The following is a 20325-nucleotide window of genomic DNA, read 5'->3' as shown; positions in this document are numbered from 1 at the left end:
TGCTTGCTCTGTCAGAAGGTCTGGCCTTGCCTTATCCCATCCCTCTCTCCCCCAGTCCTGGGGTCATGCCCACTCCCCTTGAATGTGTATAGAAATAGAACAACTGTTCTTTCTCTCTCTCTCTCTCACTTTCTCTCCTTCTCGCTCTCTCTTTTGTCATGAATATGAGATCTGTCTTCCCAGTGGGGTGTTCTCTATAATTAATTTGTTTGAAGTTATTGCAACTCAGCTGATTTCCTGCTATAATTAACAACATTTCAGCGCTTCACTTTGGACTACTAACTGTCCTTGATCCTTTTGGCCCTTCTGCAGAATTAAACTGAGATTCTTTTAAAGCTATAGTAATGCTTTTTGCTGTGACCTAGAATTGCTGCTTTGCTGAGTGAAAACATCTTAAATGATGTTACTCTAAAGTGAATCTTTATACGTTCTTTTTTTGTTTTGTTTTGTTTTTGTTTTTTTAATATCCTGGGCCTTATAAAGGATAATTGATCTTTTGTGTAAACTAACCTTTAATTAGTACACAATTATATGTGTGTGCATGTGTTTTTAATGGTTCTAAGCCTTGAGTACATTTTTCTCTTTGCTCCCCCATCAGTGCCTGGTGCCCCCCCTCGGAAGTTGGAAGTGGAGGCTGTAAACTCTACAGCTATACGGGTGACTTGGAAGCCACCCTTGTCTGGGAAACAGCACGGCCAAATCCGGGGATACCAGGTCATTTTCTCCCGGCTGGAGAACGGAGAGCCTCGTGGCCAACCAAACATCATGGATGTAGCTCTACCCGAGGCCCAGGTACAAGCCGCCACTTCGTCTCCCCCTCCTTGTACACACTGTTTGGGCTCAGTGTTTGAGATGGTGTCCTTCATCTTTCCTTACTGATTTTTCTTTTTCTTTTTCTTTTGAATCTCCCTCCTCCATACACTCTCTTTAATCACCTCTTCTCACCCCCAGTTTCACCAGCAGCAATATGGAGTTTCTTCATTTTTCAGGGCAACAGGAGTTGTAACAAGATATATGCTAATTAGTGTGTTCAATTTTTCATAAAGGTATTACATTGGCAAGCCCTCCTCATTCTGGCGCCTTCACATTAATACATATGCACTACCTTGTTGCTTATTTATTTATTTCACCCATGTTTCACTAATCCAAGGAGATCCAAAATACCTGAGGAAACGAGAGGTGCAGCGAAATGGAAGAACGATAGTAATCCGCTGGAGGAGGTTTTTTTTTTGTTTTTTTTTTTTTCTCATGAATATCCTGAAGCAGACACTTGTGAGGGAATCGAGAATCGGTCCGGGGGCATTTAAATGCCTCAGCCTTGGGATTGTTATCCAGGAATTAACTTGCACGGACACGTGTTTCAGCTGCACCCTCGCCACCCTCCGACAAGAGTTTGTAATTTACCTGCGTAAGCAGTCCTGGCCACGGGGGTCAGCCAGGGGAATATCCGACAGAGGGATGTAGCCTGAGATGCTGATGTGCTGTGGCAGGGTTTAGTGGTTTAGGGTTTAGGTAAATGGACTGATGACCAGAGCTTTGCTGTATCAGTTCCCAGATGGTGCCTACCAAGCAAAAAAGAAAAAAAAAAAAAAAGTTCTCCTCGCGTTTGTGTCAGAAGATGAACCGTTCTGTCAGTCAGTCAGGACGAAGAGACAACGGATTCGCCGAGATTATCTCCCCTAGACATCGTCTGCGCCAGATACTGCTCCGTCCAGTCGGTCCACATTACATCAGCCACGTGTGTTTTTGGCTGTTGATGTGACAGATACATAAAATACATACCACACTGATGTCGGCTCTCACTGGTGGAGTTTGGGTATTACAGGCTGTTTGAGAATGTATGGTGTTTTTTTTGTTTGTTTTTTTGTTTTTTTTATGTTTTTCCCCTCTGTGAGTGGCACAGTGGAGGCCTCAAGTCATTCCAGCATTTTTTTCTTTTTTCGAAAGGTTATAAGCTTGTTTGTTTGACAGCATATAGCACGCCAAGGGGATGTGTACAGGTTTCATATTTTTGTTTTGTCTGGTTCAGAAGTGGGCAGGATGGGGGGGGGGCTAGATTTGTTTATACAGTGTGTCAGTTGAATTTCTGTTGACCCCAACAGACAAGGACACCTGCTTTGGTCTTTTATCCCTCCTCAGGGCAATTTACAGCTAACCCTCATTCTCATTACTCTGCTTCAGTCCCCATGGGAATGTTGAGTGACTCAGTCATTTGCAGTAGAATGTGAGAATATTAGCTGTTTTGTTCCTGTGTTTGACTCATTAGTCTCCCGACTTCCAGCATAAAAAATGACAGAAAGCTGAAAGACCTGCCCAGATTTGTCAAAGTACACCCCACACCTTGAACAGATGTTTTCTTTGTTTTTATCCTTTTAGACACAACACACAGAGATGGTTTTGCTCCAGTCAGAACCAGTTTGTAAGAAGGGGGTCTACACCTCACTGGCTCAGAATATCAGAGGGTTTTTTAAGGCTTTTTTTCTTGTGGTGTTGTGGCCCTTCAGGTAGCTGTAGTAGGCCAGCCAGGACAAGAAGTGCGTGACTGAGGGAAGAAAAAGGAAACATGTTACAGCAGTGAAATAATCCATTAGATGTAGCTGTAATGGTCTCACATAGTGATAAACAAACAGCTGCTGTGGTGAATGGATTGTGTTGGTCGCTGGCTCCAAAAAAACAACAACAAAAAAATTTATAGTTTTGTAACATCTTGTCTTTCCACGCATCGATTTTTTTATTCCACATTTGGAAACAGTGTTTTAACACGCAGCATAAGTATGGGATCTGAAAACAATGTAAATGGGCAAAGTTTTAGTTTTTTTTATTTAGCTAGAGTTAATAATTTCTTTGAGTTTATATGTGAAATAGAGTTGCCAGAGATATTACTTATTTGATACATGCAGTAGATATTTGGCAACTTGAATAGTGACAGACAAATAATGAGTTTTCTGTCCTGACATTTTTAAGGTATTCCTTTCCAGTCAAGTTCCTTCTTCTTCTTCTTCATTGGCATGATTTCTTAAAACAGCTCTATCGAGAGTTTTATTCAAAATCCCTGAATGTGAATGAGAGCCAACTCTCCAAATTCAACATCTCCTTCTCTCTCTCTCTTTCTCTCTGTCTCTCTCTAGCTTTCTCCCTCTGTTCCCCCACTTCCTGTTTCCAGGCTCCATTTGAAAAGCTGGGAAGATACCAAGCGCTTGTTTGTGTGTGGGCGAGTTAAGCGCTTTTTTCTTTTCAAATAAGGCCAGACTCAGAGCCCACACACCGCCCTAATTTTGCTGCTAAATTTAACTGGAGAGAATGAGTCTACAGATCTATTCCACAGTGTGATGGTGGGTGAGCAGCATCCAGGGGAGAGGACCAGTGGCCTCTGTATGTAACACATCCAGTCGGGTGACAAAAGGGTCCCTCTCGAGTATGTCTGCTCTGTTATTGTAATTAATCTGCTCTGCTTATTGGTGTGGGTAGGATGACAGAGTGAAATAGCGAGAGATGAAATGATTGAGTCGCTCAGTATTTTGGGGATGTAAGTTTTACTTAAAATGTGTATAAGGCTTTACAGTGGGACCCTGTGATCATGCCTATGGCACTTATAGGAAACGCACACACGGTCGCATACTTTCTCCACGTCCCCTCATGTTCTTCTTAAGGTCCAAGCTTTCACCACATTTGTAATTTCCTGTTTCAGCAGTTTATTCCATCTGAAATCTCATACAAACTGGATTTCAAAACGCACCACCAAAATGATTTATGTAGTTAGAGATAAGATTAGCTATCGTGCAATTCATAAAAACATTGAGAACTTTTTTTTTTTCCATTTTAGGACATCAGCACCTGATGGTTAGAAAATAACACTATCACCAGTACATGGCAGGACACAGAAAACCTTTCCTGACTCATTAATCTGGGCCAGGGAAAAAAAAAAAAGACCATCGCCATCCTCTTTGGCAGCACAGTAGATAGGCTGGAGAAAGGATTTTCTTTAGGCAGCAGACTCCAGACTGTTCGGCCATCATTAGGGTTGATGTTAAAAACTGTGTAATGTAATGGACTTAGTGTGGTGTGCCCATGGGAGCAGCATTGCCATTTGGAATTCCATATGTCTGAGTCATTGAGTGTTTGGGACTAAATGGATGCTTAGCTGAATATTTTTTAATCAGAATGTCAGTTTTGTGTGCAATTTGCAATCAGCTTCATGTTTCACCGATCAGATTATCTGTTTATAAAATAACGTTACTTGAATGTTTCTCGCGCCCATCTCTAGCTGTGCAGGTCATTTGAGAATGATTTGTGTCGTGATGTGTGATTTGAGATGGTTTGACCCAAGTGATACATTTTCATTTCTGTCTGTTGATTCAGTTCAGATAGGCGGCTAATTTACGCATGTTGTGTAAAAAAAAGAACAAAAAAACAATACTGTTGGCTATCTGAATACATGATGCCTTTAATGAAAGGATTTCTATTACCCAGCACAGCGTATGAAGTCCTTAGTTTAGTAATCATGCAAAATGCAGTGTAAACAAATTAGACCTCCAGCAAAAAATTTCATTGTCTTTAGCTTCTTTTTCTTTTTTTCTTTTTATTTTCCTTTTCTTACAGTGAAACTGAAGTCATCATATCAACCATGATGCAGCAGTTTTCGTAAAGCTTTGAAATCTGCATGTTATTACTGGATCCCTGCTCTAGAATGATCTGTAGTTCCCGCTGACTGTGTTATGACGAGAGAGGAGGTTGTGAAAGAGTGTGTGTGTGTGTGTGTGTGTGTGTGTGTGTGTGTGTGTGTGTGTGTGTGTATGTATAAGATGAAGGGGTTGTCATACATTTGTCTGTTTGTCAGCATTGTGCTGCTAGCTGCTTATTCTAGAGAGACCAAATCAACAAGCTTATAGTGCTTGATTTCCTCTCCACCCACCTCTCACCAAGAATAGCAGCAGTTTATGGACGTTTTTGGATGAGTCTTTGTGCCCGTGTTGTGCACGCGTTTGTATTGTGCTACATACGATGGATCGGACTGCTGATTGATTTTGGAGGGAGCGAGTTAAGGATGAAATACAGTCCGTGTCAAACCAAGAGCAACACAACCGAGTATGAATTCTAAGTGCTGTCTGCAGAGGATAGTATGAGCTCCGTCATATTTGATCTGTGCTTTGGTTTTGCCCACTGAATAGATGAGTGATCAGTCTCAATTTGCTGAGGAGACTGATGATCAGTCTAGCTATTTGCTAGAGGTGAATGTGCTCCTGGTGAGACTTTGCCTCTGGCAGGGACAAGAGAAGTTGGCCTTTTCTTAGAGAAGTTGGCCTTTGTTTATTAAGAGCATGGTAAATGTCCAAAACTCTCACTGTACCACAGGCCCCACGTGGCAGTGGCACACATGACTGGTTTACTGTGATTGCATGGGCCCAGAGATGGACATGGTTTCTGTTAATAGCAGTGTGGCCCGTGTAGGTGAAGAGACCGGAAACCGCTGGCTCCCACCCCAGGAGGTAATGATACCATTGGGTTACGAGCCATACGGCACTGCGTGAAAAACAGATCTAGTTTTGTCCTGTAAGAAAGGTGATTACAGTATATGGAGGGGGAAATTACAGAAAACAGTTACATTGTAGAATTTGCAAAATGACATTGCTGCTCATCTAGCTGCTTCAAACAAGAACACAAGAACATGACAGAAAGTGAATTGGACAGAAAAATCCTGGGGTTTTTTTTCCCCGGTCCCACCACCTAAACCTGGATGACTCTGTGGTCTCGGTCAATGCCTTCAGTTCTGCTGCTAGGCCCCGGCTTTTGCCGCATGCCGGTTAAGTTTGATGTGACCGGGCCGGCGGATCGGAGAGGGTAATGGGATGTCATGCTCAGCTCCAACGGGGTGTAGGCGCTGCAAAATGGGCTTTCAAATCCCACTGGAGTCCCTCACAGTTTCAGTCAAAGAAGAAAAATCTAACTATGTAGCCCAGGTATTCAAATGTAAAAAAAAAAAAAAAAAAAAAGAAAACTTTCAGAGGCTTTTATCTACATCAGAGGCGGGAGAAAAGCCTCTGTAGTTTACAGGATTTACTGCGGGTATGAAGACTTAACAGGCACATTAGAACACGAATTTTAACATGACTTCAAATGCGACACGTGACAGAATCGCTTTGAACCAACTAACAAGGTAGTGCATTTGTATTAAAAGGGTTCCCTTTCATTCACCGCAGTGCTTTTCTATGTCACGTATTGATATTTAAATGAAATGTCTACGCATTTAATTCTGGATCCAAATCAAAGGTAAGTTTGTGTTTGTGTTCTTTGGGTTTTCTCTAAGCACAGAGACACTGTGATGTTAATATTGGAGTGTCTGTGTGCGTGGTGTTTTGCTCTTTCCTCCCACAGTGCTGAAGTACCTCGACGCTGCTAGCCACGTGAAACTTCTGTTTTTACCTCACATTATAACAGCAGGCATTGTCAGGATTTAAAAAAGGATCCATAGCGTTGTCTGTCTCTTTCTTCTTTTCTTGCTCTCCCTCTCTCTCTGTCTCTCTCTCTGTCTCTCTCTCTCTACTCTCCCTCTCTCTCTCTATCTGTGTTTCCCCTTTTTCCTCTTTCAGTTCAGAGTGACAGTTCAGCATGTGACTGGTACTGCTCACTGATCACCTATAGAGAAAAAAAGTAGAAATGCTTTTTTTCCCTTTAGTAGTGCCGTTTCTGATTCATTTTCCCTTCGTCTGTCATGTGTTTTCCCTCAGTGGAAAATTGAGGAGTCCACGGAATATGTGAGTAACTCCAGTGTGTGCTGGTGTTTGCGGCATTGGGCCCGGTGGGATCGCTGTGTGTGTATATGTGTGTCTGAGCATCCCCTTCTCCCTCTCTCTCCCTCTCTCTCTCTCTCTCTCTCTCTCTCTCTCTCTGTCTCTCTCCTCTGGGAACTAACACTCTCCCTCATAACCCCTATACAGAGGGCAGTGGGATTAACAGTTTGATTGAACTCCCCCCGGTGTGCTTGATGGGGACTTGGACCAAGCAGCTTGAAAAATGGCATGAAAACAGTTCCTTGAGCTCCCTTTGAAGAGTGTGTGTCTAATCGACCTCAAGTCCTTGTACCCAACTCTCAGATAAACATACACATATACACACACACACACACTCACTCACTCACTCACATACACACACACAGAGACAGAGAGTGAAGTAAACTACATTAATACAAAATCAAATTTGCATTTGCACTGCAAGGTTCATTCACACGTAGTCTCTAACTCTAATAGCCTCTAATTATACGGCATGTAATGCAGGTCTGTCATATTAGCTGTAGCCTCACTGCGGGCATGTAAAAGTGCCTCGGTCCAGTTTGCCGCATCTTGATGTAATGACTACTATAACCAGTCCCTTAATAACTGACAAACAGATATGAAAAACATGGAGGACATTAGCCCCTCACTAAAAACTGTGTTCTGTAATGGCTAATGTCCGTTTATGTCCCCATTTCTGTTATGCACACACACAGATGCACACAGAATCTTCAAACCTTCAAATCTGGAGCAACAGCTCAATATTCATTTAGTGATATCCACACAAAACCCTCCTGTGATTACCCTCTCTCTCAACCTGCTTGGCCCTGTTGTGTGTAATGGTGGGAAGAAAGTGGGGGCGTTGGTTTGGAGAATATCATGAGTGTTTTACAGAAGACTGTCTTTTTACCTGATGGTGATGTGTTAATGTGCTTCATTATGTCTATGTTAAATGGGAGAATCAGTTACACCCAGACAGGAAAGAGACCTGGAGTTACAGATGCGCTTCAGTTCTCATATATATATATATGTGTGTGTGTGAGTGTGTGTGTGTGTGTTCATTTGCATCTGTGGAGTTACGTGAGTGAGTGGGTGTGCTTGTGTGTGTGTGAGTGAGTCAGTGACAGTGTGTGCAGTTGAATGACTGTGTATGTCGTCAGTTGAGATTTTCTCACAGTTTCTTGTTCTGACAGTTGCGTGAGAACCTTCTCCAGTGCTCGGGCTCGCAGGCGTTACGGTAGTAAATCCTCTTACCACTCAGATTGGAAGGAAAGGGAAAAAAAAGTAAACTGGGCACGCTTCAGTGACTGGTGTCATTTTTCTCCCGGCTAAACCTCACCCTCATCTCTCAGGGCTCTCATCTCCTTGCCAACTCACTGCTAGTGTTCTCTGTAGAGGCCCTGTAGCTACAGAATGCACCTGATCCACTGCAGCCTGTGGTAACACGCAACAGACACTTAATGTAGGCCAACTAAACCATTCTCCCTGTTGATCCAAATTCAGTGGGGTATTTATATTGGAATCTGGAACAGGATTCATAATTGTTCTCATGTAGTGTAAAAGAGGATTGACTCCTGACACCTGTGACCTCATGCTTTTTTTCTCTTGTGTGTGTGTGTGTGTGTGTGTGTGTGTGTGTGTGTGTGAGAGAGGGACTGAAAGAGACACTTCCTCTGCTACAGATTCATTAGGGTTACGGTGGTGCTCTGTGTGTGTGTGTGTGTGTGTGTATGTGTCTGTATTTCTGTCACCTCATCACCCTGAAGGTTACTGTGTGTCACAGCTGCTGAACTTATAGGGGAATAAGCATCACCTGTGCTGTGCACATCAAGGCCTTTAACATGTGAATTTCAAATAGTTCATACGATCACCCATCCAAACAAACCCATTGCTCTTATATTGGCAAAAATTCCTCCTTTAGGGCAGGAATTACATCATTCACTGAAATTCTTCTCACAGAGCATGAGGTGTGGTTTTACAACACTGCTGAATAGAAAGAGCCTTGTCTGAAAAGATTTCTTTTCAGTGGCTCCAGTTAATGGAGCATACAGTGGAGCTGCTTTTCTCAGCAATAATGTTGATTGTGGCTCAAAAACAATGACACTCATCAGTATTTAATGATATTTATACCCAACCCCCCCCCCCACCACCCCAGTGATCTATTGCAACTGTCCATCATTTTGTAAAAGGTAGTGTTTCTAGTGAACTGTGACAACTCCACACCCGGAGGGAAAAGCCTCACTTTTCCACCTCCTCTCGTACCCCCCCCCCCCCCCCCCCCCTCGCATGCAGCACGTCTGCCAACGGAGAGCTGCCGCCCTATTCAAACGAGAACGCCATGCGAATCAAATCTGCTCCGTACACACACACACACACACACCTCTCAGGCTCCTCAATAGTGCTGCTTCATTTTCAAACTCTCATTAGATTTCCTTTCTAATTTTCTCTCTGTATGAAGACTAATTGCCGAAACAGGCCTGTATTTACCGCTGCCAAAATAAGGCTTTCGTTTTTATGCGCGCTTTGAAAGGAGGCCGCACACAAACGACTGCGCTTCTACGTGTATCAATCACCGAATCGTTTTCCGTCCTCTCCCACCGAGTTAAACATCTGCTCGCTGGGAGTCTGAACTGTTCCCCTCGTAGAGTGATAAGAGTCCCCATTTAAATTTGAGAAAATGAGAGATAGCTGCAAATCCCATCGCCGAGCCTGTAAAAGTAATTTGGTATGATTAAAGTAATGAGTCTTCCTCAATAAACGTAAAAAAGGTTCTAATCATTTACCTTTTATCCTACAGTCCCGCTCTCTCTTTAGGGTTTGTGTGGGACAAAGTCTAACCAAGCAACCTTTAAGCAGAAGAAAAGTTTTCAAACATCACCCAACATAGACCATTAAATGTGCTTCCCTAACTGGAATGGTAAACTTTAATTATAGAATGTGACACAATTCAAGCATATCAAAAAAAAAAAAAAAAAGAGAGCCCAGTCTGTTTGTAAGTCAGGAGCTTTGAAAGACAAACATGGTGCCTGGGAGAGAAGTACTGTTTACAGAACTATTGATCACGTGCCATCCCGCTACCCACAGTGTTACCTCAGAAGTCCGGAGGAATAACCAAGAGCCCAAGGCAGAAATTAGCTTGTGGAATATAACCATAGCTCATTTTTCTTACAGTGCATGGCATGCCACTGCCCTAGAGCTGTGCCAAAGGGAGTTTTCATCAGTAACCTTAGGCTTCACACACAGAGTTCCCCATAAGAAATATTGCTGATGAAAAGGGCTGGATAATGGTGTGGATGGAGCTTTGACTATGTTGAGAATTGTACCTATAGGGGCTCACGCAACAGATTTGAGGTTATGACAGGGCTAAGAGGTAAGTCGAGAGATTAGTGTGAGGGAGAGAGAAAAAGGGAGTGTCTGTGTGTGTGTGTGTGTGTCTGTGTCTGTGTGTCTGAGCCTGTGTAACAGAGAGAATGTGTACATGTTGGAGTGTTTCAGTTCTTGCTTTCAGTGCCTTCATTCAAGATGTGTTCATCTGTTGTTCTAACAGACAGACACTATGAAGAGCGTGTGTGTGTGTGTGTCCGTGTGTGTTCAGTTTCCTTACTTTCATATTTCTCAAGTTCTGTTCAATTGTTCAATCAGTTTGTTCTTTGTGCACCTCCATATGCGTCAGTGTTCTTAGAGGGTTTTATTCCTTCCACATTAATTGATAGTTTTGTGCGACCAGCTGCTGGAGCAGGTGCAGTAGATTTACAGAGAGAGCTGTTAGACTAAGCTTTTTTTCAGCTTGAGGAATCTTCTCACAGACATGCTACCACTAAACATTCACAGGATACTATACGTTTAGTTGGTATCTACATAGTACTTTTAAATCCAATTGTGGATTATTTTTAATTTTTTTTTGGTTTAAGAGCTTGTCTAAAAATGGTCTAAAATTTACTGATTGACAGTTGTACATTTTGCATAATGCTGTGGGTAGCACAGAAAACATTTTCTTTAAGTTCTCAAATCTTTTAACACGTAGAACATACATTTCCACTACAGAACATACAGATATCTGTCATGGTGTACTGGTAACATGAGACCTCCAGCCAAACCTTTATTCTCTGGTACATGCTGGTCATGAACAAGAACACTGACACTTATGGTACGTGCTGCTTTACATGTTCGTCTGTCTGTTTTTGGCTTGAATAAATGACTTATGGTGGACAGAATCCCCTCAGAAGTTTTCAGCCTTAAAACCACAACAGTGGAACTTTTCAGATTTGGGACCCTTGTAGAATGGGCATTTCAAAAAATAAAAAAAGAAGAAGAAATAGAAGAAGTTTCCTTTAAGGTTCAGATTTGTTTGAAAAAAAAAAAAAAAGGGTGATGTGCTTCTGTGTGGTTTGTGAGGGTATGTCATGGTGTGCGGACCAGAGGCAAAATGTAGTGTCCAATCACTCATCGCCCTGTGTCTGTCTAACAGGAGGCCTACATAACTGGACTCCTCCCTGAGACCACATACTCAGTTACCGTAGCAGCATACACCACCAAGGGCGACGGAGCTCGCAGCAAAGCCAAAGTCATCACCACCACCGGAGCAGGTATGTACACTCGTAGAATTATCTCCACAGAGGCATCTTAAGTGCTCCTGTACACAGGGCTTCAGTCAGAGAAGGCAAGATGATTGCAGTGTCTGATTTCTTATGTGTGGGAATTACCCAGAGGTATTGCCTGAGTTGAGGTCTATTTGAAAAGTTTCGATGGTGTCCCTACAGGGGAGCCTGTGTTTCACACAGTTCGGTCAAATGATGATGCACAATAATAGCACTCTCTGCAGTAAGGCCTCCCACACTCCACATTCTGTCCCTTCTAGTGCCTGGAAAACCCAGCATGATCATCAGCACTACTGTGGAGAACACTGCCCTCATCCAATGGCAGCCACCCAAGGAGATGGTCGGTGAACTGATTGGCTACCAGCTGCGTTACAAACGGGTTGAGGAGGAGACTTTTACCGTTATAGACCTCAAGAGGACCGACGACTACTACACGGTCACGGGCCTGCACAAGGGCGCCACCTACAGCTTCCACCTGAGCGCTCTGAATCGGGCAGGCAGCGGTGAGGAGTATGTGAAGGAGATCAGCACTCCGGAGGACGTGCCCTCTGGGTTTCCCCTCAAACTGGAAGTGGTGGGGCTCACAGCCTCTTCCACCAGCCTGGCCTGGGAGCCCCCAGCGCTGGCCGAACGGAACGGCAGGATCATCCAGTATCTGGTGGTGTATCGTGACATTAACAGCCAGCAGAACAGCACGAACCGGACCACGGAAACCAAGATGACCATCCAGGGTCTGAGGCCGGACACTACCTATGACATTCGTGCACAAGCTTTCACCAGCAAGGGTGGAGGACCACTCAGCCCCAGCATCCAGAGCAGGACCATGCCCCTCCCCCCGGGTCAGTGTGTGCACACACGTTGAAAAGAAACACACAAGAGCATACACATTCTACAGAAAAACACACATACATGTATGTATGAGAGAGACAGGCAGAGAGAGGGAGAAAGGATATTCAGAGGTAACATAGAGACATAGTGTTTAACATATAAATACAATGTGTGTCTTTCTTTGGGAAGTACGTTCAGGCATTTATATGCAGTAAAGCATGTTGCTGCTAGAAATGATTATGCTTAACTATCATACACATGTACTCGTGCACGTATATCCTGAGAGGGAATTTGTGCACGACGCCAGAGGAATAGAGATTTTAACATAATCCACGCATATACACAAGAATTCACGTGAGGACCACGTTCATACCCATGTCTTCTCAAAAATGTAAGAGTGAGATAGAGATCAGGAGAAGTCAGCATTTGCTCTCCATTTAGTCACACCAGCTCACATACATCTGCATCACAGAAAGAACATACTAAATAAAACTCTAATCCTATTAGAGAATCCAGTCACACTCTCATCACAGTGCATAGACCATTCTCCACACTCAAATTAAGGCCATGATACATGTACTGTCATATGCCTGCACATTAAATATTCCAATTTTCTCAGTGCTTGTGTCTATTTAAAGGTACACAGAGAGAAATTCCCTGTACCTAGTTTTCATACAAATCAAGAATTTGTGCGACAGAATGTGGTTTAACAGAATATGGAAGCGGAATATGAATTGGGGTGGCCCATGTCTAGATACGTTCTTTATTCTCCAGAGTCCTACTGTAGTTATCGCTTTGAGATGGTTTCATGAATACAGAACACAGTGTTTTCATCAGTGTAGCCCGGTGCTTGTATTATTGATGGTTCTTCGTGTGATTTGCTTCTCCACAGATTTTGCCACCAATTTTAGTGTCAAGGCTGTGATGAAAACATCTGTCCTGCTCACCTGGGAAGTGCCAGAAAACTTCAAATCCCAAGTGCCTTTTAAGGTAAACATCCCCGTGAGCTGCAGCATAAATGAAGATCATCTTAGAGCCTGGAAGAATATCAATCAATAAAGTTCCTCTCCTCCTTTTAATGTTCCCCATTTAACAACTTGCCAGAATATGTTTTCATAACCTGAGTAGTTTTCTTCTTCCCATTAAGACAGTTTAATGGCTGCCGGTTGAATCTCATCCCCCACCTAGGGCTTTTAAGAGCTCTTCCTACAGATTAGTCTGCAGTGGAAAGAATCTACAAACCGCACAATTAACTCATCACGCTCAAATGTCTCTGGAAAAAAGTCTCTCCAAACAGCCTCTCTCCACCCTTACCCATGGACAGACGTCTCTATGGTCTGTCAGCCACCTATTAGAATAATCCCATTACTGTAATGAGTGTGAGGGCTAGACAGAAAGAGGCATAGTCATTTTTTTTCTTTTTTCCATTTCAGCGCTCCACTGCATGGAGAACATATGGAGCAGTCATAACTGTTGATTCCATTGAGTCTTATGAGTGATTTGAGAAACAGGAGCTAGATCCATGCTCAGTTCATTGGACGTCTCATTCATAACTGTTTGGCTTTCAGGTCATATAATGAAATACTAGTGCAGTGCGTATATATGAAGCTCTCCTGAGAACTTTGGAATAATACTGAAGTGAAGGAGGGTTGTGAATATTAAGACATGTTGTCATTTATATAGGAGAACTGTGCTGCTGCTATTTGCTTAGTGTATTGCAGGTTACAACTGTAAGTGATCCTCTCTCTCTCTCTCGCTCTCTCTCTCTCTCTCTCTCTCTCTCTCTCTCTCTCTCTCTCTCTGCCTCTCTCCCTCTTGCTCTCATAGATCTTGTACAATCAGCAGAGTGTGGAGGTACAAGGTAAACTGAAGAGGAAACTGATCACCAGACTGCAGCCAGACACAGAGTATTCCTTTATGCTCACAAGCAGAGGGAACAGCGCTGGTGGCCTGCAGCAGCAGGTGTCCATCCGCACCGCGCCCGACCTGCTCAAGACCAAGCCCGTCTATTTGCCTGAACAGACCAACAGTGGCAAAGTCACCATCAGCCTGCCCAAAGTGCCCAGCTCTGCTCCCGTCAAGTCAGTGGCATCTTAAGCCCTTTTACACAGCCTAATTCTCCAAGTCAGTCAAATACAACCCCAGCCCTGGAGCTTGGGTCCATATAAGCTCCAAAGTTATCTACTTTTTCCTTCGTAATCCAGTGCTCCAGCACACATTCAGGCGCAGAATACCATCGCATAGAAAACACTGTAATGATTTTGAAGAGTCCACCGCAGATACTGTCAAGCCTGTGTTAATGTTACTACCAAACAATATCAGGTTACTGTGATCTGCTATATTTGGCAGCCAGAACTCTGCTCAAGTCAAGATGTTTGAGAATGCTGTACATAGTGTGATTGTTGCCTTCAGTCAGTATTTTCTCTAGCACAGACTGGAAAAAAAAAACATGTCTGCCCTTTCTGATATAACGCTTATAGCTTAACAGCAATCACACTCATTCTGCAATAGTTTGACAATTCTGTCTGCCGTCCCTGTCAGCTCACACTTAGTTCATCTTTTCTGCTGACAAAGACTGTCCCAGACACCATCATTGTGACACAGTTCTGTCCAAAGTGAATGGTGCCGTTTAGGTCAAGTCAGTAAAGCAATGTGGTTTTCATATTTCAGTTTAACAATTGCGTGTATAACCCAGCAGTCATTTTACCCCTGTATCCATTCAGTGCAGCATGCAGTGACGCAACCAGTATTAAAACTGCTACTTCTTTTTTATGGTTTTTTTTTTGTTTTTTTCTTTCCTGGGATGGTTCTAACCTCACCATTCTGTAAACTGTAGCCCTTCAGATTAGAAACTAAGTTTTGTAAGTGTATTCTCAAGGGTCAAATGCCCACCCATCTATCACAATGCTGTAATCAACTCCAGAATATCCTCCTTTTTGGACGCTGTCGGATTTGTTGCTTTGTTGTACCCTTTTTTCTTTTTGCTTTTTCATTCCCATTCCAGCTCTTATGCTCAATTGTCACCAGTGACTTTATCAAACTGAGAGAAATAAGATGCTAGTGGAGTTCAGTTGATTCTGCAGCAGCTTGACTAAGGGCAAGACATGTAACAAACGTTTTATCTCTCAACATGAAAATCGTAAAGATGAGCAGCCCTCTCAAAATCGAAAATGGTTTCATCTGGACAACATTTGGTTGTGAATGAAGTCACTTTATTGCTCTTTATTAAAAATGCTCTGTAATTATTTGTTTGACTAGAAGGGATCATATTCTCGTGTAATTTACAATGCTCCAGTTATTATGAGTGATAATGGAACAAACAGTGAAATGGAATATATTTCTTTTTTTTTCCTTTGTGTGTATGTGGGTGTGGGCCTACTTGCTTGCCTGGTTTTTCCACATCTAATTAGTTTTCTGATTAAAAAAAAAAGTGGTCAGGCACTTTTGGTGAGGGTGCAACCTCAGAACTTTTCTGTCTGACCTCTTGGCCATTGACAAAATCAGAGCTGGTGCAGACTGGTCCGACTTGGCTGTCAAACCCCTCTGCCAATTCCAGGAGTGGCCTAAGGTAGCGAGAGAGAGTGATTTTTCTGATTGGTAAAAAGATTACTCGGGTGTCGGGGATGAGAAAGTCTTAGCGGAGATTGACATTTGGAGTGCCGGTGATTGATATGGGATTTCTCCTAAGACACAGTCCCTCCGTCTGTGGTAATGGCGGAGGGCACTGAATCACAGGGAGTTTTCATGGGCTTGATTTTTAAAGTGGCTCTTGTCTCAGCGGCTGGCCAAATTAGAGCCTCAGGCGGCAACCGTTTTTGTGGCACTGCAGACTTACCCAGGTCACGGACCTTCACAAATGCCCCGTGCCCCTCCAGGCATTTTCACAGAGTCTGCAATGGACATACAGATTATTTGAAGATCACTAGCCCTGAAATGATTAACTCGAATCATTACCTGAATAGCAAGTCATCCATGTGTTTTTTTTTTTTTTTTTTAGTTCACTCCTAGAATAGACAATATTCCCATACTTCAGTCTTCTGCCAGTTTTCCGCTAGTAATTGCTAGAAGGGTGGTTCAGCCACATTCGTACAGACCGCAGAGAGTTAGAGAGATTATGTGGTTGATAGAGGACACCGTATTCCAGGCATGTTAAGGCTTTTATGGGCAGTAAAATTCTGTTGTGTTAAAGCCTACTGGTTCCTCTGTGTTTGCAGGTGTTATTACATTGTGGTGGTCCCAGCCTCACTGTCGTCATCACGTAGATGGGATAATCCTGATGACATGGAACTCGATGAGGTAAGTGTCACTGTACTTGTGTGTTTATATATGTATATATATATTTGTGTGTGTGTGTGAGAGAGAGTGTGTGTGTCTTTATATGTATATTTATGTATTTGGGTGTGTGTGTGTGTATGTATGTTTGTATGTATGTATGTGTGTGTGTGTGTGTGTGTGTGTATATATATATATATATGTATGTATGTATGTATGTGTATGTATGACAGAAGAACTGAGTCTTTAGACGGAATTTGCTAGTTGTAGACTGTCTCTAACTCCAGAGAGTCCACTGGTTGTGAGATTGTTTTTTGCCAACCTTGAATTAACTGGAAATGTTTTTTCCCCTAAATCATTGCTTCAATAAAAAAACATATCTGTAGCATTCCTGTCACTTTTGTCCTTTAGCCCTGTTTTCTGTGACACGAAATGTTCATCTAAGTTCCATGATTCTCTGTAGCTCCTGGAGTCTAGTGAAGGCCACCCCCAGAGGACACGTCGACAGGCAGACGCCCCCAGGCCCTACATCGCCGCCAAACTCACTTCCCTCCCAGACACCTTTACCTTGGGTGACGAGAGAGACTACAGTGGCTTCTACAACCGACCTTTGGCCAGCGGCCAACAGCACATGTGTTTCATCATGGCTGAACTTAAGGACCAGTATGCCGCAGCCGCCAACGAAAAACAGGTAACGCATCATTAAAACCAGCACACTTTCAACAACATCCATGGCAACTTCAGTCAAGCATCTCAGCATTCCATATCGATCTCGCTCAAGTCGGGATGGTCACACCCTCACCGCGTGGTATCAACCGCAAAGATCAGTTTCACTCGTCGTGGCTTGCTTTCTATGTTGTGATTTCATTTTCTCTTGCTAGCATTCCTTTGAACGCTAAGGGTGCGTGTTTGTATCCGAAACTCAAACATGTGATAATGAGGACAGACGTGAGTGTGTAAAGCATGGCATGGCAACATGATGTCTTATTAATGAGCAGACGTCCTCGCGTCCCTGCAGAACGGGGTAATGGAGTCCGTGGCGCAGTGACCCATGGCTCCAGAGAGCAGTTGTTAAATTCAGGCAGTGGTAACAGCTCTGTTGCCACCACTGGTTTTTCTACTCGCTCTTCAAACAAGTACTAAACTTCCAAAACTATGAAAAAAAAAACCCCTCTCTCTACATTCTGAATAAACTCAAATGAAAGTCCATTATACAGCATGGTCTCCAGAGGACCCCAGGGTGATGAATATTCATGAGGCTACCGTTCACAGCGGCGATAGCGCTAGCTCACAGTCTTGGCTCTCCTCTGTGCTTTTGGAAGTAGCAGGAGGATGGATTTGTATGGCAGAAGTTTGAGAGAGTGAAGCCTTGTCCTGATTCCCTTGAAGCTGACTCTTAAGTAGGGCTAAAGCCCCGGCATTAATCTGTCCTGCATGCTTTATGACAAGAAAGGAGCGCCACTCAACACTTCAAAGCGCTGCCGGCTCTCCTCTCTTTAACCCCACGGCCTCTGCTCCTCAACTCCCACTCAGTCTTTCTCCTACTACTCCCCGGAGTTCACAGGTGCACATAGCAAACACTGGACCTGAGGTTTGTTTGACATTCTCCTGTATTACTGGTCGCTAGTTACTGGTCACGTAGAATATATTATTGTGGGTGGAGTTGAATACGTTAATCTACAGGGTTCCGCATTTTCTCGTGTGTGTGTGTGTGTGTTTTTTTTTTTGTTTTGTTTTGTTTTTTTTAAACATTGTAGTGAAGGATTGGGCTACCCACAGCTGTTTTCCCATTGCTGCCCACAACATTTCATTGGTCCACTTAAATTGGTCTTTTCAGACTAAAATGAGGGAGTAGCTCGACTTGAGCCAGATTCAGAACAGGGCCCACGGGGGCGGCCAAAGCCCTGAAGCACACAACACGACCGTACCAGAAGAGACATTTTTCTTTAGTGCAGCCAGCGGGCACAGGGGCAAAACAATAGACTCTCAGTTTAATAATCTCTCATATTTCATCAGCAGCTGCCCCTTCAGAGAGGCAGGCAGGCCATAGCCATGTCAGGAGGGAGGGAGAGAAGGAGGGAAAAAGAGAGAGAGACTTCATGTGTAAGTATTGCCCAGGGCATAAAAACAAGCCAGGGGAAGTGTGAAATCAGATGATAGATACAGAGTGTAAACAGAATCATTTTAAACAAGTGAGGAGAGGAGAATGGATGAAAGGAATGTATAGTATGAACCAGAGATGGGTGTGAAACAGGGGTCTGCGTATAAGAGGGAAATAGGCAGACAAAGCTACAGATGCAAAGACCGAGCCGATAGAGAGCATAGCTGTAAACATAGATGGAAAAACAGTAGCTGGAAAAAGAGGCCGCAGACGGAGGTTAGAATAAACAGTGCCAGTGATGGAGAGCGAGCGAGAGAGGGTCACTTTGCAGGGTTAGTAGCGGCCTGCAGCTCATTGGCTGTTTCTCACTGATAAAGTGTTTGCATTAGCACTCTGAGCACTGAGGCGACAACACAGAGATGATGTCTGACACTGGCTCCTCTGTAGCCCGGGGAAAAAGAAAAGCCAACTTCTTTATCTGGCCACATTTGTTAGCTTGCATCTTATTACTTTTATCATTATTATTATTATTATTATTATTATTATTATTATTATTATTGTTTATCATGGTCATTATTATTCCCTTGTGTGTTAGTCAAGCATGCTGCCTCGCAGTCATTTAATCTTTCACTAAAGAGACGAGAAGTTAGTTTCGGTCGACAGCGGTGGAACGGAGAATGACCAGTAGCATGCTCATCAGAGATTCTTTATGTGACTAGATGCAGGTTCCACACTCCACCGTGGCTCACGGCAAGATAATTCCGGCTTTCTTTTTATTCCCTTTTTTTTCTTTTTTTTTTTCGCTAGAGCTTTAGTCTTCTGTGTCGCCTTCTCTGTTTCAAGTTCTTCCTCTTTTCCCTCTCTCTCTCTCTCTCTCTCTCTTTTTGTCTTTCTCTCCTCCTCAGTCCCCCCTTGCTCCCTTTCTTTTCTTGCATACACATATATACCTGGCAGTCAGTGGTGAATGGAAAACACTCTGGAGGAGAGCCTTATCTGACGGATTCTGCTCAAACCCCTGTAAATGAATGAAAACTTCATTTGCCTCTATCAGAACGAGTGTGCTTGTAAGGTCCTCGCACCACTCTGACATTTCAATTGGACATACAGTACAAAATGTTCAGAGAGAGATCTTTTTGTGCATAACCACACACGTTAAACACAGAAGCCATGTAAAAGGTGAATGACCCCAGCAACCTGATTACAGGAGAGAGTGCTTACTTTCCGATCCATTCCAATATTCAAGAACACATTTCTCTGTGCTCTCAGGACTACTACCACCGAACATGTCATTTCATGGTTTCGTGTGTCCCATATAGCCAGCGAAAAAAGACTGTAACGCATTGTGCATTCTCCATACGCTTCTTGACACATGAGCGACGATCACATGCGTGTGCTGAATGTTTGCGTTGGCTCTGTCACATGAGCTGTTGAGATAACCACAGAACTCTTCATGACGTGACTTTCCTCCAGCTAATTTCCGCTTATCTCTCAAACTCATATCTCTGCGCTTTTCTAACGCTGAGGAGCCGGTCTGAGGCTAATGATGCGGATTACGGAGGCCCGCACCGCCGCTGTGCGCTGGGAGGAGAAATGGGGGGTGGGGGAGGGGGGGTCTTCGGGGAACGAGTGTCTGTGAGGATGCCCTCTCCCCCTGCTGATAAAGGAAGCCTGCCAAGCTGTAATGACAGACTCCATCTCTCTCTCTCTCTCTCTCTTAACTTCTGCTCTCTCTCTCTCTCTCACTCTCTCTCTCTCTCTC

The 20325-nt window shown here is 43.5% G+C and overlaps 1 protein-coding gene across 1 annotated transcript in view; it reads left to right on the top strand.

Annotated features, from left to right (window-relative positions):
- Positions 1 to 20325, top strand: part of ptprfb (protein tyrosine phosphatase receptor type Fb) — a 101613-nt gene that overhangs the window by 60825 nt on the left and 20463 nt on the right. Inside the window, exons 14-21 of the mRNA XM_030775352.1 lie at positions 599 to 792; positions 6726 to 6752; positions 11236 to 11353; positions 11626 to 12204; positions 13086 to 13183; positions 14021 to 14274; positions 16408 to 16489; positions 16929 to 17135. Of these exons, the coding sequence (XP_030631212.1) occupies positions 599 to 792; positions 6726 to 6752; positions 11236 to 11353; positions 11626 to 12204; positions 13086 to 13183; positions 14021 to 14274; positions 16408 to 16489; positions 16929 to 17135 (1559 nt within the window). The remainder of the gene's footprint in view (positions 1 to 598; positions 793 to 6725; positions 6753 to 11235; positions 11354 to 11625; positions 12205 to 13085; positions 13184 to 14020; positions 14275 to 16407; positions 16490 to 16928; positions 17136 to 20325) is intronic.

Source organism: Chanos chanos, chromosome 5 (genome assembly GCF_902362185.1).
Source record: "Chanos chanos chromosome 5, fChaCha1.1, whole genome shotgun sequence".
NCBI classification, from domain to species: Eukaryota; Metazoa; Chordata; class Actinopteri; order Gonorynchiformes; family Chanidae; genus Chanos; species Chanos chanos.
The sequence above is the reverse complement of the archived record's forward strand: the minus strand, read 5'-3'. Positions and strand labels throughout refer to the sequence as shown.